This window comes from Dryobates pubescens, chromosome 6 (genome assembly GCF_014839835.1).
Source record: "Dryobates pubescens isolate bDryPub1 chromosome 6, bDryPub1.pri, whole genome shotgun sequence".
Lineage (NCBI taxonomy): Eukaryota > Metazoa > Chordata > Aves > Piciformes > Picidae > Dryobates > Dryobates pubescens.
In genome coordinates this window covers 33,685,953-33,704,948 of record NC_071617.1, presented here as the reverse complement: position 1 = coordinate 33,704,948, position 18,996 = coordinate 33,685,953, and the positions used below count along the sequence as shown (strand labels likewise).

Sequence of the window (18,996 nt, the reverse complement as noted above, 5' to 3'; positions counted from 1 at the left end):
GTTAGCTTCTACTGCTGCAATCCTCTCTTCAGAAATTCTGTTGTACAGACTGATATTGTAAACTATTCTCTCCAAATTTCCCCCTTGCATTTCTTTAATACCTTTTAAGTATAAATTCTCCTCTTACTCTAACACAAATAATTGTCTCAACTTCTAGCTGTATTTTTGCACTAAAATAAAACCCATTAATTTACTTCAAACATTGCAGTTTCTTCCTCTATAGGGACATGACGTAACTAACTTAGCAAACAAGATGTATACCATTCTTGCTTGTAACTGTATTTTGTCCTTTTTTTTACTCTCTTTTTGGAAATGTTTGGATCATCTGTATTATATTGAAACAACAACAAAAAAAAAGAGTAATTCTAAACCTGGATCACAATTAAGGAACAAATATAAATAATAGCATTAAAAATATCATCTGTCCTAATTTTACCCTTAAAATGTGAGTGATTTCAGTGTTGTGAAATAGATGAGCTTCTGAAAATAACTAAAGAAGTAGAAACAATGATGACAGATGTTATACACCTGCCATACACAAAAGCACATAGTGGTTCTGTGCCAGATGGTTTATATGGAATTATCTGAGGTCTCAGACAGAATACCAACAGTTAAACCCTAGTCTATCAAGGTCTGATTTCTCAAATTCTCACTTGTATAGCCAGAGACACTAAACACATCAAATTAATAGTTTCATTTGAATGTTACACTCCCAAAGAATACTTGCCATCAAAACAGCAAACTCCTACTTGAATTCCAAGCAAAAGTGTTTCTTTTTTAATACAAACAAAACTTAAGATCATTTCTACACATAAAACTAAAAGTCAACTTCCTCTTTAATAGTATAAACAGTAAATAAAGTAGAGCTACTATAATTAGCATTATAAAAAGCATTAAATCTAACTTAGATCAAGACCTCTACTCCAAATAGTCTACAGGCTATTTCAATTAAGAATCCTTTTTACCCTGTGAAGTGTATTAGGCTACTTGAATAAAAAGGGAAAAGCAAAAGAAATGTAGTAGAAGTTTTCTGATTTATGAAGGATTTGACCCTTGCTCTCAAATTTACATACAGCACATCTTCCACACATCCATTTTACTTCTATGTAGAAAATGCTTAAATGATACAATAACTCATTTAGGGTCTTTTTTTTAACCCCTTATTCACAGTGAATTATACTTTTCTGTCTTCACTGAACTTCCACAAAACTATACATTAAGCTTAAATGTGGTGAAAGAGCACAGTTTTGTTATTAATGCTCTGTAAAGACAAAAATAAGCACAGAGACTAAAGGTGAATACTGGAGTCTGCTATCTAATTAAATAAGATTCAGTAGACTTCAGTTTTCTTTTTTACCATTTCACTTGTTTAGGTGTTTTACCTAGGCAAAGCTAACAATTTACTAGGTTAGCAAATCTAAAACCTCATAATGTGGCACAAAACTTTTTAAAATGGTGAACTATTTAAATACATGTTTATGAACTTAAATACATATACTTTAAAAATACTACAGACAGCATCTGTGAGCTGAATGGCTCTTCCAGAGCTTAAATACAACAGTGCACTGACGATTTTCTTAGGCAGTGTTTAAGTGGGATGGGCAGGAGCTTCTGAAGGAGCATGGTCACTTGCAAGTAGGGTGCTTCTAGTTCCTTGCAGACAGACAGAAGGAAGGAAATCCTAGGTTATTTTCCCACAGGAAAGGAAAAGAAACAATAGCAGCTACAGGTCAAGGAGACAGAATAAAAACCTGGTTCATTTGTATTGTCAATGAAAATGCTATATGCTGCATTTCCCTTCTGTGTTGAGAAAAACATTAAGGTATTCGGGCTGGCCTCAGTCTGGATCACAAGAAGAAGCAGAGACAGTAGAGTTAGGATCTACATGAGGTCATACTATTATTCCTTTTTTTTTCCCCAAAGTGGTGCATTCAGGGCTCAAGTCAAGTGTTTTTCCTATCTTTCTCTTCATTGCACTGTAAAGACATTTCAAATATTGAATTTGGAATATGCTTATGTTTTAGTAGGATCATTAGTGTACATTTTTGAAACTAGCAAAAAAATGGATTCCTGAAGCATATGAATTTTATGGAAATGGTTCTGTAAATTTCTGTCGTAGATGTTTATTTTCCCACAGCATATTCATCTCTCATAAGTATAGAATGACTGCTCCAGGAAGATGGATGAGGTTGCAAATTTTTTTCACTGTATATAACATGGACCAGATATTAGAAATGTAACAAAACACTGATATTCTTCAGGTCTAATTCCAAATTAAGTATTTCATCAGCCTTCTCCAACTGCTTCATTCTGGTCTGCCTTTTCAAGAGTATTTCCAGAAATATTGTTTCAAATTCCTTCCCTAAAATCAGTGATGAGCACAGAGGGAAAGGAAAGTAGTTTGATTTTCTTTCTATACAACCAATGCAAGTAATAAAAGTAAGTATTCTTTTCTGAACTCAAGCATGTGTCTTACTATAATGGATCAGCAAAACAGCAGGTAAGAAAGTAAAGTATTTCTACATAGCATAACATTATTTAGTATTCCAATGCCACAGAGTCCTTGGGCCTTAATACTGCACCTGACTAATTTTTTTAGATGAAACCCAAGTTTCTTTATGGATTTTAATAAAACACAGATGTTAAAGATCCATCTTTATAAAATCACCCCTTGCTTCAATGCAGTTCTAATCTACCATTGGTCCCAATGTCTTACCTCATATAATCCCTGTAAACCCATTGATAAAATGTTGCTTTTAAAGAAAGATACAAATAAACCGTTACATTAGAATCTCTGTAGTGTTTTCTGTAGAGTCCATGTGTTAAAATATATTCTATTTGAACATATAGAACTGGAAAAAAATTAGTGCAGTGCTCTAAAAAACTAAAGATGTCCCTTCCCTAAGAAGGAAAATGAATGCAATTACTCTGAATGTCTGGGAGCTTTTTTTTATGTTGGTCTGTCAGATGATAGGTAAATACACAATTTAGGGAAAATAAATTATAAAAATACATTAAGACTAATTATCCTAGGTTTTACTGGCTAGTATCACTTAAATTTCTTTCATCGTCTCTCTGTAATCAGAACACACAGTGCCAGTTTTGCCCATTCTTTACAGCTGAGCTCAACTGAGAGAGCTATGAAAAGGCATTTCCAGCCCACCTGTAATGACACTATCAAAAGCCTGGGAATGTGGTGCATTCAGGCAGCTGTGCACTAAACAAAATGTTCATACACTGAAAACAGTGGCATCAAGCATACATGTTGCACATAATGAAAAAAATTCACTACATCATTCCATTTAAGAATTAATGTATCCTGTAGAGATAAACATTAAAGAGCCATGAGAAAATTCAAAGCTGAATGACAAACTTTGACTACCCCAAACAACAACAAAAGCATCTGAATGAAAACAACAAGGACACTAACAAATCAGAAGCAAATGCTTACACAGCAGATAAGGAGCTATCCTTCTTTGGTTTCTTCTTTTCTCGAGCATCACTGAAATCAAGAGCAGCTTTGTCCATTCCTAGTAACTCACTGATCCTGTCACGGCCATAGAACTCACCATATTTATCCATGACCTAAAGTTAGGAGGAACATTCAAGAGAATCAGTTGGGTAGACCAGCTATTTTGATTTCTGATGACAGGAAGCTTAGCATACATCATCTTTTACATCTGGTTTTTCCCCATCTGTCTATCTTATCAGTCAAATATTTTTTTTCTTCCTGCTCAACTACAATCACTTCAATAGAGGCCAGATGTGGATGTCAAAGATAAGATGTTCTTATTCATTTAATGAAACAGGAAGAGGAAAATAATCCAGTAGAAGCAGCATAACTGAATCAAGATCATCACTGAGAGAAGCAAACAAACAAACAAAACCCTAAAACCAAACCAAACAAAAAACACCCAAACCAACCAAACACAAAAATCACAATAAAAACAAAACAAAACATCTAAACATAGAATCATTCATGTTGGAAAAGACCTTTGAGATCATCGGGTCCAACCATAACCCTACTCTACCAAGTTCACCACTAAATCATATCACTAAGCACCAAATCTAAATGATCTTTAAACACTTTTAAACCACCTCCCTGGGCAGCCTGTTCCAATGCTTCACTGCTCTTTCAGTGATTTTTTCCCCCCCTAATATCTAAGTAAGATTTCTCAAAGGCATTTACTCGACCTTTACTAGATATTCAAGAAAAACAAACCAAACTAAACAAACAAAATACAAAAAAACCCCTTCCAACATAATTAATCTGTTTAAAAGGGTTGAACTACAATAGTCTCAGTCTATGAAGGAGTATTTTTGAGAGAGATAAGTTGTTAGGTTGTGTGATAAAAGCTCATCTGCACATCAACAACGGACCACAGAGAGACAATGGTTGGGGAAGAGTTCAAAGAATAACCTGCCCAGCTACTCTCAGGCCCATTACGGGAGCTCTCAGCTCATTAAAGGCCCACCTCCTCAAGCCTAGAGGAGAACAGGGGTACAATGGCAGACAGGAACCCAAATTACAGTCTCTCAAAGAATGGACACCCACTCTGGTCCCCCCCCCCCCGTAATATGGGATACATTATAGGATGGCAAAGCAGGAGCATTTAGGTTATATGGAGAAAGACAAGGTAGGAAAAGGGATGGGTTTAGATAATTTTGGGAGGAACAAGTGCAGAAAAATAGAGTGGTAAGTGACATAAAGGGACAGATGAATGTATATGATTTGCTGGTCAGTCTAGCTGTCTCACTACACTCTGTGCCTAAACATCTCAGTCTGTCATATTTTCTCACTTGATTCCTTTCTTAGCCTCCCCTGGGTGAGGGATTTTCTGCTCTGAGACAGAACAATTTAGATATGTTGCAGTATACATAGAAAAATATTTCACATAATTTTATGAATGTATTTGAGTTCCTGTTTTATACAATAATCTGTATGTAGAAAAAAAGTTGAAGGAATAACTACCCAAACCACAGAAAAATAATTGTAAACAGGAGGTAAACACAGAATTATGAGCATTGTAAAACGGCAAATATGAAAATTTACACTGAAACCAAAGTTTTATTTCAAAGAAATATAGCCCATATTTCTTCAAACACAAAAATCACCATGCATTAAAACTTAATTTCATATATATATATATATATATATATATATATATATTTAAAAATAAGATTTACCTTTCTTTTCACAAATTTGTCCCAATAGTTATTTGGAAAAGACCTGAGAATCACAGATGAAGAACATTACATTTTAGACAGTCATGAGAAGGTGCAGTAGTTACTAAGACATCATTAAAATTACAAACTGATTTTGTTTCTAAGAGGTAATTTGTTGCTCTCACCAGTTAGTAATTTTAGTGGTACTTGAATGAAAGTTGCCAAATGGCATTCAGCCTACCATGCTAATGTGGCTGGGAAAGAGCAGCTGAGGTGGTAACTGCGGATAGGGTTCTAAAGCAGTTGGATCACACAGTCTCACTGGGTAGTCAGGACTTAAAATATACTCCTGAAGGACAGCCTTCAAGAGACACTAAATGATCCAAACTACAGTTCACTCTCAAACTGACTGCAGGAAGCATTCATCACCCTGCTTGCCAAAAGAATTTTTTTTTCTTTTATGGAACAGAAATAATTTTAAAGCAAAAACCTGGAAATGAGTAAGGTTAAGAAGTAATAGTGAAAAATTACATAACAGATGTCTGTAATATTATTTATAACCTTGCTATAAATATGTCCCTCATAATTATTTCAGACAAGCTGGATGAACAACTACATCTTTGTGGAGATTGAGGAATAATTCTTTGCAAAACTATCCAGAGACAAACTAGGTAAAAACTCACTGTGTGTTGATTACAAGTCTATCCCACTGTCCCTTAATATCATCTTCTGAAGGTTGTTCAGTTATATACAGCCCATCAAATTCCAATTTCCTTGCCACTTCCTTTTCTCTCTTAAAAATAACCAGTGGAACCTGCAGTTGAAATAAAAAAGATCAGGAATTACATAAAATGCACTGACATGTCTGCAAATTATTCAGAAAAGCTGGCTGTCATGAAAAACTAAGTATGAATACTGAACAAAGCACAAATAGCATTAAAAAATAAAATAAATTAAAAGACTTGACAGTTGTCTGGAATACTGTGAAGGTATAGAAGCACAAGAACCAGGTCAGTTGCAATCATGTAACTAGACAGTGCCACACAGTTGTAAAAAGGTAGCCAAAACCCTTGAAACGAGATCCTTTAAGCAAAAACAGTTCCCTAGTGCTGCAGAGTTATTAGAACTATCAAGTAAAGAGAGTTTAAGAAAAAATAAATTTTGAATGCTTAGAAATTCTAGTTTCAAAATACACTCATTTGGGATCACACCTTTGGATTGATTGCATTTTGATACTCAGAGGTGTTAGAGACTGCCTTTCATTTGCTAAAGAATTTCTGAGGTTTCACAGTGAAAAGCAAAGTGGTTTCATAGCACAGTGCAATAAAAGACTGGAAGCAGTGAAAAGAAAAAATTTTAAATCACATTTGCATTCCATATACTTGACTTGTGCTCTGTAGTTCTTTGCCAGCAGTTAAGACATCTGAGCAGTAAGGATCAGACTTTACCCTCAACTTTCTTTGATTATCCGGATGACATTCACAAGTACATTAGGAGAAGGAAGATGTAACTCATGGTCTCTATAAAGCAAATTTTTCTTAGAAATGTTTTATCAACATAAAATAAACCCTACTCTTCCCTGGAATTATTTCACATGCCCCCAAAAATTCACACCCTGCATTAGTCACTCTGACTGCATTATTAGTCAAGACTGGACATTAGTATGCTGAAATAATAATAGTAACACTCAAGCAACACGATAGAATAGAACAGAACAGAACAGAACAGACTAGACTAGACTAGACTAGACTAGACTAGAATAGAATAGAATAGAATAGAATAGGTTGGAAGAGACCTTCAAGATCATCGTGTCCAACCTATTATCCAACCCACTTAATCAACTAAACCATGCAACCAAGCACCCTATCAAGCCTCCTCCTAAACACCTCCAATGATGGTGATGGTTTTATTAGATACAATAACCATAGTTCCTATCTTATTTTCAGACAGCTAATTGGGAAAAATATAGTGGATTTCAAGTAGAACAATCTCCAGCAGCAGACATAGGACTTAGGAAGATTTCTTATTTTGAAAGCAGTATATCTCCAGACACAGAGACTGAAGCCATAATTGGCCATTTCTTCAGGGTTTCAGAATTGGAAAAAAGGCAATTCATTAAGGCAAATAATAACAATAATGTCTTTCCCTTCTACCCAGAGAATAAATATAGTTTCAAAAACAACCTGTAATTTCTGTGTGTGTTTCTCTAACAGAACAGTGCTTCTTTACATGGTCCCTGAACCTGCTTAAGGAAAGATGCTGTGACTTTGTTCCAACTTATACTGCTCAGTGGATAAAAAAAGTTGAGAGCCAGAAGAATAAGCAAGAATCATTTTTTCTTACTTTCAAACAGTAATACCCTATGATGCAGAAGAACGAGATGACTGTGTGTAGGATGGCCAAGATACGCAGTGTGGGCTCCATGTAGCCACTGCTTTCTTGCAGGACATAATGCACTGCAATGACTCTCTCATCATCACTTTCCAGGCTGTTCACCTTGGCATCTTCACCAGCAGATAGCACAGGAACTTCTTTTTCTTCTGTTACAGCAGAGGTGGAGACCTGTTTAAATCATTTAATCTTAATATTGCAGCTGCATTTCTTTGACAGGATCTTTACACTACTACAAGCTAAGTAGTGTAACTGACAACAATGATACTAAGGAAGAAATAATTGTGAGGAAAGAATTTTTTGCATAAAACTGCCCACAGAGAATATCTCACAGAGACCCCTTCATTTTGTTACACCAATCAGTGATAGCATATACTTTCTTCCCTTTTTCACTCTCTGTCCCTGGTAGCAAACTTGGGCCATGCTGAATTTTATCACCTCAAATTCAGGAAAGGCCATAGCCCTCTCGGAAGAAACCAAATCAACTCCCGACATCCCTACATGCCTTTGACATGGTCCCCTACAACATCCTGCTTGCCAATAGCAGCCTCCCAGTACCTGAAGGGGGCCTACAGGAAGGCTGGAGAGACTGTTTATAAAGGCCTGCAATGACAGAACGAGGGGCAACGGCTTCAAACTAGAGAAGGGCAGGTTCAGATTGGATATCAGGAAGAAGTTCTTTACTATGAGGGTGGTGGAACACTGAAACACGTTGCCCAAGGAGGTGGTTGAGGCCCCTTCCCTGGAGATATTCAAGGCAAGGCTCAGTGAGGCCCTGGGCAGCCTGGTCTAGTTGAGGATGCCCTTGCTGACTGCAGAGAGGTCAGACTAGATGACCTTTGGAGGTCCCTTCTAGCCTGGACCATTCTATGTTTCTGTGATTCTATGATATAGTGTTTACCAGCAGGGCTCTGCCAGAAGCTGATTTGAGTCTGAAGGCTGTAGATCTACATTAGTGATAGTAACAATACTGACAAAGAGTATTAGTGGTATTCTAGACATTCTCCTTTATGAATGTTTTTCATTTTATGTCTTGGAAAGTACTATGTTTGACAAGTTTACCTTATAGAAAAGCAGGATAAAGTTGATGGCAAAAGCAACAAACAATGCCAACATTCTCATGTTGTAAAAGTTTCTTGCAAAATAATTCTGAAAGTAGAAATAGAATATAAATTCATTTTGTCTAACAGTGAGAGCACAATCATTATTAGGCTGTTGCATGGTTTCCCAGATCAGCAAAAGTTAATCTGTGACCACATTATGATGCAATCAAAAAGATTGCAGAAATGTACCTTCTCCCTTCCTGACAATTCAAAAACCTTTCTAGCTTGGATGCTTTAACTCTCACATGACAATTCCTCCATTTTTCATCCCTAACCACAGATGACTATTAGTGAATTATTAAATGTGACTGTAAGAAGAAAACTTAAATGAAATTCACATGACTGCTACGTGATTAGCTTAAAAAATTAATACAAGTTTAAACCTATAACTTACAACATCTAATTCCGTATTAAGACCATGACTACAGCTTTGTAGTTCTGCTATTGTTCATGTTACAAGTAGGCTGTCCCTATATATATATATCTCCTATATATATATATATCTCTACTATATATATATGTCCCTATATATATATATCTACTACATATACAGCAAAATGTATTTCATTTTGCTTTGCATTTCACACCAGCCTCCCAGAGTGTGTGCAAAATTTCATATAAAACAAAAATACTAACAAAAGTAGGGGCTTTAAATAGTTCTACAGCAAACAGATACATTATACTGATACACTCTCAGATGCAGTTACAGTATTTTAGTTAGCCTACTTTTCCACAGGTTTTGAGAAGGTTTTTTTAAATAACTTGCTGTTTCACAAAAGAAACCTATATATAAATCTGTAACATCTTTTTTTGAGAGTCTTAGGCTAAGCATTGCATTTTAAACTCTTTTTTCTAGGAAAGCTTGTAATTTCCTAAAGTTGTCTTTTGGGTAAAGACAAATCCCACAGGTTCACAATCTGCTGTGAAAATAATGAACATTTTATTCACATAAAAATGCATGGGTGCTTTCAGTGATGGACAGGCGTCTTTGAAGGACTGGATTTTGGACAATAATTGTCTTCCTAAGAATCATTATCTTGTCTACTAAGTTATTTGTGTGTTTCTTCTCCCTGACATGCCAGTTAAACCTTCGCCTTTATGTCAGTTTTATGGATGATGGCGGATAGAAAAATGAGGTTCATCAGATGCAAATTTGTCTTTACATTGGTAGAATAATATGGTAGTACATATCCCTGCCAACAGCTAAACACAGTCTAGAGAACATCTTACAAGAAGCTTCTGTTGATATGCAATAATTTTCTTCCAGAAAGCAGATTCCTGAACTTCTGGTTCTCCATATCTGTGAGTATGAAGTTGTCTTAACTTTTGTTTCCCTTTGTCTTCCTTGGCTTTTTCCTGTTTTTCTCCATCTTCTCCTCTTAGGACACAAATGAAGGCAAAATATGTCAAATTAATAAAATTGTTTCAGCCCAAATCAATGGCAAGGGTGACAGTCTTATTGAGTCTACAGATAATTAAGCTTACTGGTTTGGCACCCTGAACTGAGGATGCTAACTGGTAGAGGCAGGAAATCAAGAATCTGCCAACATTATTACCTGAGGGTCTGCTTCATAACAATGCTGAAAAATGTCTGCAAGCTGACAGTTGTATGTCTGGATGAGCGCCTATATGTGTAAGTGCTTCCCTGCAATCTTGTGCACTTGAACTATCTGGTTCCCACAAAGGTTGCAGAAAACTTTGGTTGTTCTTGAGTTTACAAGCCAAACTGCAAGTTTTAAATTCTGCATTTCTGCCCACCTGAGGAATTCATAAATACCCATTCCAAAAGAACACTGGAATAAGAAAGCTTGACAGCATTCAATGTGCAATTATTACCACGCTGCCCAAGTACAGAATGCCACAATTCGTGGTCTGCCTTCTCCAAACACACAGTTTAAGGAACTGTGAATTATCTTACAAATTAATTTGACCTGACAGCATGATAGATGAAAGGATCACAGAAGTCTGTTTGAATCCAAACCAGAGTAAGAGGCAACTTATGTTACTTCATTACTTTCTCTTTACCTATCTACAAACAGAATAACTGATGTCCCTAAGCTGCTTCTCTTACCAGAATGAACTTGAAAAACTTTCATCTGAATGTTTGTCTCATGTTAGGAATGGTTTCAGGGCAGCCAATAGTCCAAGGCACTACACTCCTTGCAGGTAATACACATATCACTGCCACTGACGCAGTCAAGTAGAGCACCAGTGAAGCAACCTTCAAAAGTCAGCAAGACTATCCCTCAAAAGTTATACCATCTGGGTTAGAAATTTGCTGTACTGATTAGGAAGAACAGGTTTTGTTACTAGGTGTTTGTTTGTCTTCTCAGGGGAACAGTTAAAGTATAGGTCTTGAGACTAAGGGATCTACTTATAATTTTGACATAAAGTCTACACATGTCAGAGTTGTACATGTATCAGGAACCATAAAATACAAGGACGGGGTGCCATACCTTTTAGTAGTTAAACCCAAGCATTATTGTTTTGCTTTCTAGTATTTTAATTCTGAGCTAACATTATCCTAAGATTTGAACAATCATTTATCAAAGGCTAATCCTTGATCTTCATGAAGATGTGAGAGTATTCAGTAATGCATTAAAATTACATTGGAATATTGAGATTTTTCCAAAATCTAAAATAACTCGAAAAAAAGGTCAAAGTCACAGCAAATGAGACAGTTAATATAGAGTCAGTCTCTACTACTGATGGATAAGTTATCTCTGGAACCTAAGCACTCCTAAAATGTTTCCAAGAGGTTTTCTTATAGTTTTCAGACATACCAAGAAAAACTTTATGCCTCATGTGCATTCTAAAATAACCTGACATTATGAAGAACGCTACTGGAAGAGGGAAATTCACAAAATCTTGGAGCGATGCTATTTACATGGTATTTTTTTGCACACATGCCTGCATGTGGAAGATGGTTAAAAAAACAACCGTAGAACATGAATGGACAGAAAATTAAATGCTATGAAGTAAGGACTGAAGTTCAAGTAATACGTACTCTGCTTTTTCAGGCTCAGATTTTGTTTCCTCCTTCTCTTCCTTTTCATCTTCTTTCACCTGCTCCTACAGAAAGTCAGATTAAAAAAAATAATAAAAGCTAACATTCTGCACTCTGTACTCTTTTAACTAACTCTATACTTGTATAATAAGGTTTAGACACCTTTTTTAAACAATTAAAACCCTAAGAGAAGTAAAACAAAAGCATCATGTACTTAACCATGTACTTAGAGAAGGCCATGGGGCTCCAAGTTTATGACATCAGAGAGCATAAACACATTAATTATATGCAATTCCTAGCCAAACATGTCACAAAACTCAGAAAAACATAGACGCAAAAGTTTTGCTTCAAGATTATACTTAAGAAAGAGAGATACATCAGAAATTAAAGATACAGTTACCTGGATTTTTTCCTGCACCTGAGGCATTGGAACTAAGGATGGAGTGCTCAGTAAATCACTCAAGCCAGCATTTGGATTGTGAGGGATCAATTTATACTGTCCACCTTCTCGTTTCAAATCCAACCCAAATATATCTGAAAGCAGATCACTCTCATCTGATAAAGTTCTCAGATCTGTTAAGTCTTCTGTAGGCAATGCAGCTTCTGTTGGCTTCCTCTCTCCATCTTCTCCTTCCCCGCGCACTTCATCCTGAGTGGGATCTGGCATATTAGCTAATAGTTCAGCCACCTTGATTTTCTTTGCTCCTTCTACTAGGCTTCCTCCAAGCAGCAAACTACATATGATGCGAAAGAAACCCCGGACAACACTATAGGCAAAATGTAGTAAGCCCATCAAAATGCTCCAATAGGAAGAAAAGAAAGCCATGATCATGTCCTTCATTGTCATTTTCTTCACTTTTTTCATCTGTTTCTTTAGGCTCTTCATGCTGAGCATTTTCATAAGAGTCATTACATTATATTTGAGAGCTACTAATGCTGACTTCATGGTCATGAGAGAGAAGAAACTCATTCTAGGATCCTGTTCCTCAGGCTTATCTTTCTCATTTTCCTCCTTATTTGCTGACCTTTCGTTCAGATCTGACTCAGAGATCTGGGCAGCCAGTTGCATTTCAAAGATGGTGTCCTCACAGAAATTAACAAAAAGCTCCATCTTTTCTTTCTCCCCACCTTCATTTACAACATCAAATATAAATTGTCTCTTTGACTCTTTCACCTGAGGTTTCTCCCACTGAGTCCGACTTGACTCACTTATTTCAAAATAAACTCGTTCAATGCGCTTCGCACTGCCCATGATTTCTATGCGTCCAAGGAAAGGCTGAAAGTAATTCAGCACACTTTCTGACAGTTCAAGAAAAGTCTGCAAGCGGGTATCGTGGGGCATGTGTTCTGACAGGTTGGTCAGGAGAACAGCAACATTAAACCCAATGTCTTTAGCAGGTTCGTGAAATCGTTTCACAAACTCCTCATAGTCCAGAGTCTCATTCTCATCCGTTTCAGCACATGACAGCAGAAACTCAGTTTCTGACTGGGTGTAATGCTTATGGCTTTCCATTGCTTTGTGAAAATCCCTCTTTGAAATTATTCCTTTACCATCAGGGTCATATTCTTTGAATGCATCAGAGGAAGTCAGATCCTTCAATTTTAAGAACATATCAAAAAACTTCAGAATCATCTCCACGTTATTGGATGATTCCACAAGCATATCGACCATCTGCTTGCCAATAGTTCCATTCACAACATTACCTAGATGTGATGACATGAAGTTAGAGATACCAATGGCAACAGATGTTTGGCTAAGTACAATTATGTCTAGCAAAACCATCAAACAGTAAGAATCATAAACTATTGGCAAACACACTCACATGAGAAAGCTAGCTGTAAAAACAGATTCCTTTTACTAACAACACTATCCTATGACATAAGCAAAAAAGCATTTGTCCTTACAGAAAGGAAGACTTAGCAAGCCCTACAGAGAGAGGTCTATTACATTTAATACAGTACTAAACATCAGACAGCATACTGTGAATTTTGCTATAGTGCAACACAGACAGAACTAGTGTCACACTAGTTAGGGTGAGTAGCTCAGTAGGTTACTCATGAAGCACAGCCTACAATACTAAGTGCTTACTTTCCTTCTCAATGATCCTCTATGAGCAAAGCAGTACATGCCACATGCAATCCATGCTACACCACAACCTGTGCTGCATTTATTGCCCTGCCGGTTCTCCCAAGAGAATGAATATGATAGGGTACATGCAAGAAGCAAAACCTGAAACTACATCTTTGGATCATCTATGTAATATATCTGGTTAGTCTGGTATTGGAAGCACCAATACCGTAAAGGGCTAAATACACAATATGTCTTGACAGTGATCACATGCTCTGGGGAATCATAATTTTGGGCACTAGCTATAAATGACCATGACCCTAGTCACTAGATTTGTCAAAGCCTATTCCTTATTGGTAATATCACTATCAAAGTATAAAGCACTATAGTAAAGTTGTTCATGGAAACAAAGTAAAACTTCTGCCAGATCTGGATTTTATACAGATCGGACATTCAGAATGAATATAACCTGTATCAACTACACCATATAAATCTCCCATTCACTTTAAGACCTAACAATCCTTCTCACAATAGGGTCATGAAAATTAAAAATTCGAAGGAAAATGGAACATTATTTCTCACATGAAGAAAAACACAAAAGGCAAAAATTTTGCTAGAACAGTTGTGAAACAGGATTTGAAATTAAATTTTGACTACCTTCCAGCATAGACAGCAACATGACAACCATATCCTTCTGAAGATCCATTAGTTCCTTCAGTAATTCAATCTGACTGGAATCCTAAATAATTAACAAAATATATAAAATATTTTTTAAAAAAGCTATTGAATTCTTTGAGATTTATATATATGCATGCATATTTCACCCTCTGAAATCGACTTAGAAATTATCTAGTACTGTCAAAGCTGGCAATGCAGTGAAAATACATTGAACTGCTTGATTCTTGACAGTATATTCAGAGGATCAAACATTTACATATGTATAGAAAACTAAAGTGAAAATTAAAGGTGATGAAAGAAATTGAAAACTCTCAGATGAGCATTCTGCAATATTTCATGCCAGCTAAAATATTGTTGCTGGCAGTGCAGTCAAGTTTACAGCTATCAAAATTTGTAAAAACAATGGCAGAATCACACAGAGATCAATGTGCAACATGATCCAAAGTGAAGTGATTCCGTTATTCCATTTTTAAGGCCAGGCTGGATGTGGCTCTCAGCAACCTGATCTAGTGTGAGAGATCCCTGCCCATGGCAGCAGGGCTGGAACTAAATTATCCTTGAGGTCCCTTCCAACCATAACAATTCTATGATTCTACGATTGTAGGACATTGAAATTTTTTTGGGAGAAAACAAAATAATTGAAATAAAATGTCAAACTATTTACTAATAAAGTTACATTAGTATATCCCTAATTAGACATGATTTTAATTCTATTATCCATGTTTTATCTTATTTGGCTTGTAAAGTTTACTATTTTGCTTGCCAGTGATTTCAACCTGAAATCTGTTCTGGATAGAATCACAGAATCAATATGGTTGGAAAAGACCTCAGAGATCATCAAGGCCAACCTATCACCCAACATCTCATGACTAACTAAACCATGGCACCAAGTGCCACGTCTAATCCTTTTTTGAACACTTCCAGGGATGGTGACTCCACCACCTCCTTGGGCAGCTCATTCCAACGGCAAATAACTCTTTCTGTGAAGAACTTCCTCCTCACCTCGAGCATAAACTTCCCTTGGCACAGCCTGAAACTGTGTCCTCTTGTTCTGCTGCTGGTTCCCTGGGAGAAGAGACCAACCCCCACATGTCCACAACCTCCTTTCAGGTAGTTGTAGAGAGCAGTTAAGGTCTCCCCCGAGCCTTCTCTTCTCCAGGCTAAACAACCCCAGCTCCCTCAGCCTCTAATTAATTTCCTCCTCAGTGCATCATGCTGTTGATAAGGCATACTTCGGCATTGCTGGGCTTCAGTGATTGGTACAATAAACTCAAGGTACGCTGTGGCAGTTTGGCTCTTGGCTGAAAACACCCCAAGGTTAAAATAATGATTTCCAAGTGATTCATCTTGCAAGTTTTCATTATAATTCTTCTTACTTCAAAAGCTGCTTACAACTTGCATGACCTTTATTTAGACTGAAAGGAATTTTCATTTTCTGCCTTACAGAGATTTTTTAAAAAAGTATTACCAGTATCACCTTGTGGCTTCCTAGAGCAAGAATAAAGAACTGTTGTGGTTTAAGGGTTAACAGGTGGGCAGGTGGGAGTCACCCAACCCCAGTGGGAGTCCCTGGGTCATGTTATTCCCTCCCCTTTCCCGCCTATTCTCTATTTAAGGGGGCAGGAAGTCCTAGCAAGCTCTCATGCCTTTTGCATTCCTGTCTGGTAGGGAACTGTTTGCTGGGTCAGAGCTGCTTGTTCAGTCAGGGCTGCATCCATGTGTTGGGACTTGCGTCCATGTTGTGACCGTTTGACGCTGTGCCTTTAGGAAAGGGGCACACTGGCTAAGTGTTTATAAAATATTTTGGTATTCTAAACGAATTTCATTGGCCAAGTAATGTGGGAGGTGAGGTTAGTCCCAGCGCGGCTGGAACTTTCTCTCAGTCTTCCTTTCTTCGCTGTCCCTCTCGGCTGGATCTGCTTCTGGGATTCTGGCCAACTAAGATAAGATACTAACTCCCTGTGCATAGGCCTCTGTCTGCTGTGCTAACCCCTCGTTTCTCTTCTTTTACCTCTTTTGGGGGAGAAGGGAGGTAGGGGGGTGAAGGGGGCACAGGGGGAAGCCCCCTCTGTTGGGGGTCTGGTCTCTGACTGTGTTTATTTGCTGTATATTTCTGTATATATTGTAAAATACCTGTATTTGTTGTGTTACATATAATCTGTTTCCTTGTAAAATATACTCATTTCTCCGACTGAGTTTTAGCCGTGGTCTCTTTCTCAGTGGGGGAGGGAAAGCAGAGCCTTTCCTTTCAAACCACTACACATGTGCTGTGGGGGAATCCACTGCCATCCACACTCAGGGTTTGTATAGAACTCTATGTATTCCTTTCCTCAATTTCCCTGCACATCCCATTTCCCTAAATACATTTTATTTATTGTTAAAATTATTTTCTTAACTTCCAATTCTGTGCAAGTCCTTTGGTTTACCTCTTACCTGCCCCTGCCTATCTTTTCTCTGAGGGAAGAGAGGGAGGGTAATTTAAAATTTGTCCCAGGAGGTTTTTTGCCCTGAAAATCTTAAATGGCAAGAAGAAGGAGAAAAGAAACCCCAACAACCAACCAAACGACAAAAAACTCCCACAAAACAAAACCAACAAAAAAGCAACCAACAAGACAATGATTTTGTTTTGTTCTTATCTAAATCTTGTTTCACATATTCTTCAAAAACATTCTGTAAACTCCCACTTTAAAACAAACCCCAAATACTTAGCCCAAGCAGGCTCCTCTTACAAAAAACACTGAGCGCGTCAACAATCCATTGAACCACATTCTACACCTTTAAAAATGGGTATTTCAATAGAATCTAAAAAGCTTATTAACACATTCTTATAACAAACATAAATAAAACAAGAGTCCATGTCTACCCTGTTTTTTTCCCCAAGGCTCTAATGGTCCCCTGTAGGAGCTCCCAAAAGCCAAGATCTTGAGCTCCATGTAAGAGAAAGACATAGACTTGGAGTAGACTGCGTTTCTGTCATCTCTCAGAAGAGCTTAACTCACTCCACATGCTACAATGGACTGAGTGCAAAGCTTCTTGGTTCTGTCTGAAGTGGCAGGGTGAATATTATTATTTTCTAAATGAAGTAATTAAAAGATGCTATGAAGCCACTCCAGGCACTCCAGACGCTCCAGGCTGGGCCTATAAACTTGCCATTACTGTAAAAAGAAATGTTGCTAATAGCCACATCATATTTCTCAGTCAATATATAGCTATCGGGTCTTTGACTTGCTGTCAATAACTCATTATATACCACCTTCCACATCGCTTTAGTGGTGCAGGAAGAAAGCACAATAGCCACCATTGTGGCCTATCCAAGCTGACTATTTTTTCAATTCTTAACAAAAGTATTTCAAACCCAGGATAGTATCTACAGGCATTTATAAATACACTTGAGTAGAAATTCAATGCATCAATATTGAAAAATAGGTTTCACTGTGTTGCCATTTGCTGGAAAAAGACCTCTATTCACCTATAGAGGATGAGAAGCACACATGCAGCCCACAGTCCACAAATCTAAGCAATCAGCGTACTTTCAGCCATGAAACCCCAAGGGCATGGAGGAAAATAATTTATTTGACCAACACTACTACTCTAATTTATGCAAAGAATACTTACACAGATACATTTGGAGACAAATAATGGTATCTCAAAAGAAAAAAAAAAAGATACCTGAGACAGCTTCATCTGCATGTGGGCAAATACATGAAGAAAACCAACAACAGCATCCCACAGCCTGCTGTGTGCCAGACTTTGCTGATTACCAGTACATGGCCCCTATTGTTTATCCAACAAGAAAAAGACAAGATAAAAGCAGAGTTTATTTGTAAGAAACTCAACATAAACAGGAAGGAGTCTACACAGACAATGCATAGCTTAGGGCTGTCTTTCAGAAACTGCTATGAAAAATTAAAGATATATAAAATTACCTATTTAATAATGCCACTGAGTAAACAATGCATATCTCTAATAACTACTCTGCCTCTGTTTCAGCCAAGTTTCAGTTTACTAACTCAGAACCACAAAAAGTACATCTGCTTGTAATTTAAATCCACCACTGCTAAAGAGGTACTAGTCTTCTCTATGTAATCCTATAGTGCAGGAATATCTTTATGGAAGGCTAATGCAAAATTTGCATTTGGAATTAGAGAATTAGACTATTGGATTATTCTTCCCCAGTATGTTCTAGCTGTTGTAGAACTTAGTGCTAAAAATATTCTTCCAAAAAATCAGCTCCTGGGGAAAAAAAAAAAAAGAAAAAAAAAAAAAAAAAAGAAAAAGGAATACAAAAATCTTTCAAAGCCTCAAAGGACAGAAAATAAAATATTTAACCAGCTAACAATACCACCTGTGAATTGCCAAATATGTATACACTAGACATACATGTATATAATACTGTTTTCACAACAATGATTTTCATCCAAATAAAAACAACAGACTCCTAACAGTACGAGATTCTCTCTAACCTGCTTGTTACTGTAATATTATTGACTTATTTACATGAGGATTTAGTTAAGAACTAAATTACACTGAATTCCAAACATAACATAGAATTACTGCACTGTTTTTTTGACAGAATTGTGCTG

At 37.0% G+C, this 18,996-nt stretch overlaps 1 protein-coding gene across 1 annotated transcript in view; it reads right to left on the bottom strand.

Annotated features, from left to right (window-relative positions):
• Nucleotides 1-18,996, bottom strand: part of RYR2 (ryanodine receptor 2) — a 377,267-nt gene that overhangs the window by 12,233 nt on the left and 346,038 nt on the right. The window contains exons 87-96 of the mRNA XM_054162288.1: nt 18,083-18,187; nt 14,393-14,474; nt 12,068-13,371; nt 11,668-11,732; nt 9,891-10,038; nt 8,620-8,706; nt 7,510-7,728; nt 5,850-5,980; nt 5,188-5,230; nt 3,452-3,585 (exon numbers count right to left, since the gene is read on the bottom strand). Coding sequence (XP_054018263.1) covers nt 3,452-3,585; nt 5,188-5,230; nt 5,850-5,980; nt 7,510-7,728; nt 8,620-8,706; nt 9,891-10,038; nt 11,668-11,732; nt 12,068-13,371; nt 14,393-14,474; nt 18,083-18,187 — 2,318 coding nt within the window. The remainder of the gene's footprint in view (nt 1-3,451; nt 3,586-5,187; nt 5,231-5,849; nt 5,981-7,509; nt 7,729-8,619; nt 8,707-9,890; nt 10,039-11,667; nt 11,733-12,067; nt 13,372-14,392; nt 14,475-18,082; nt 18,188-18,996) is intronic.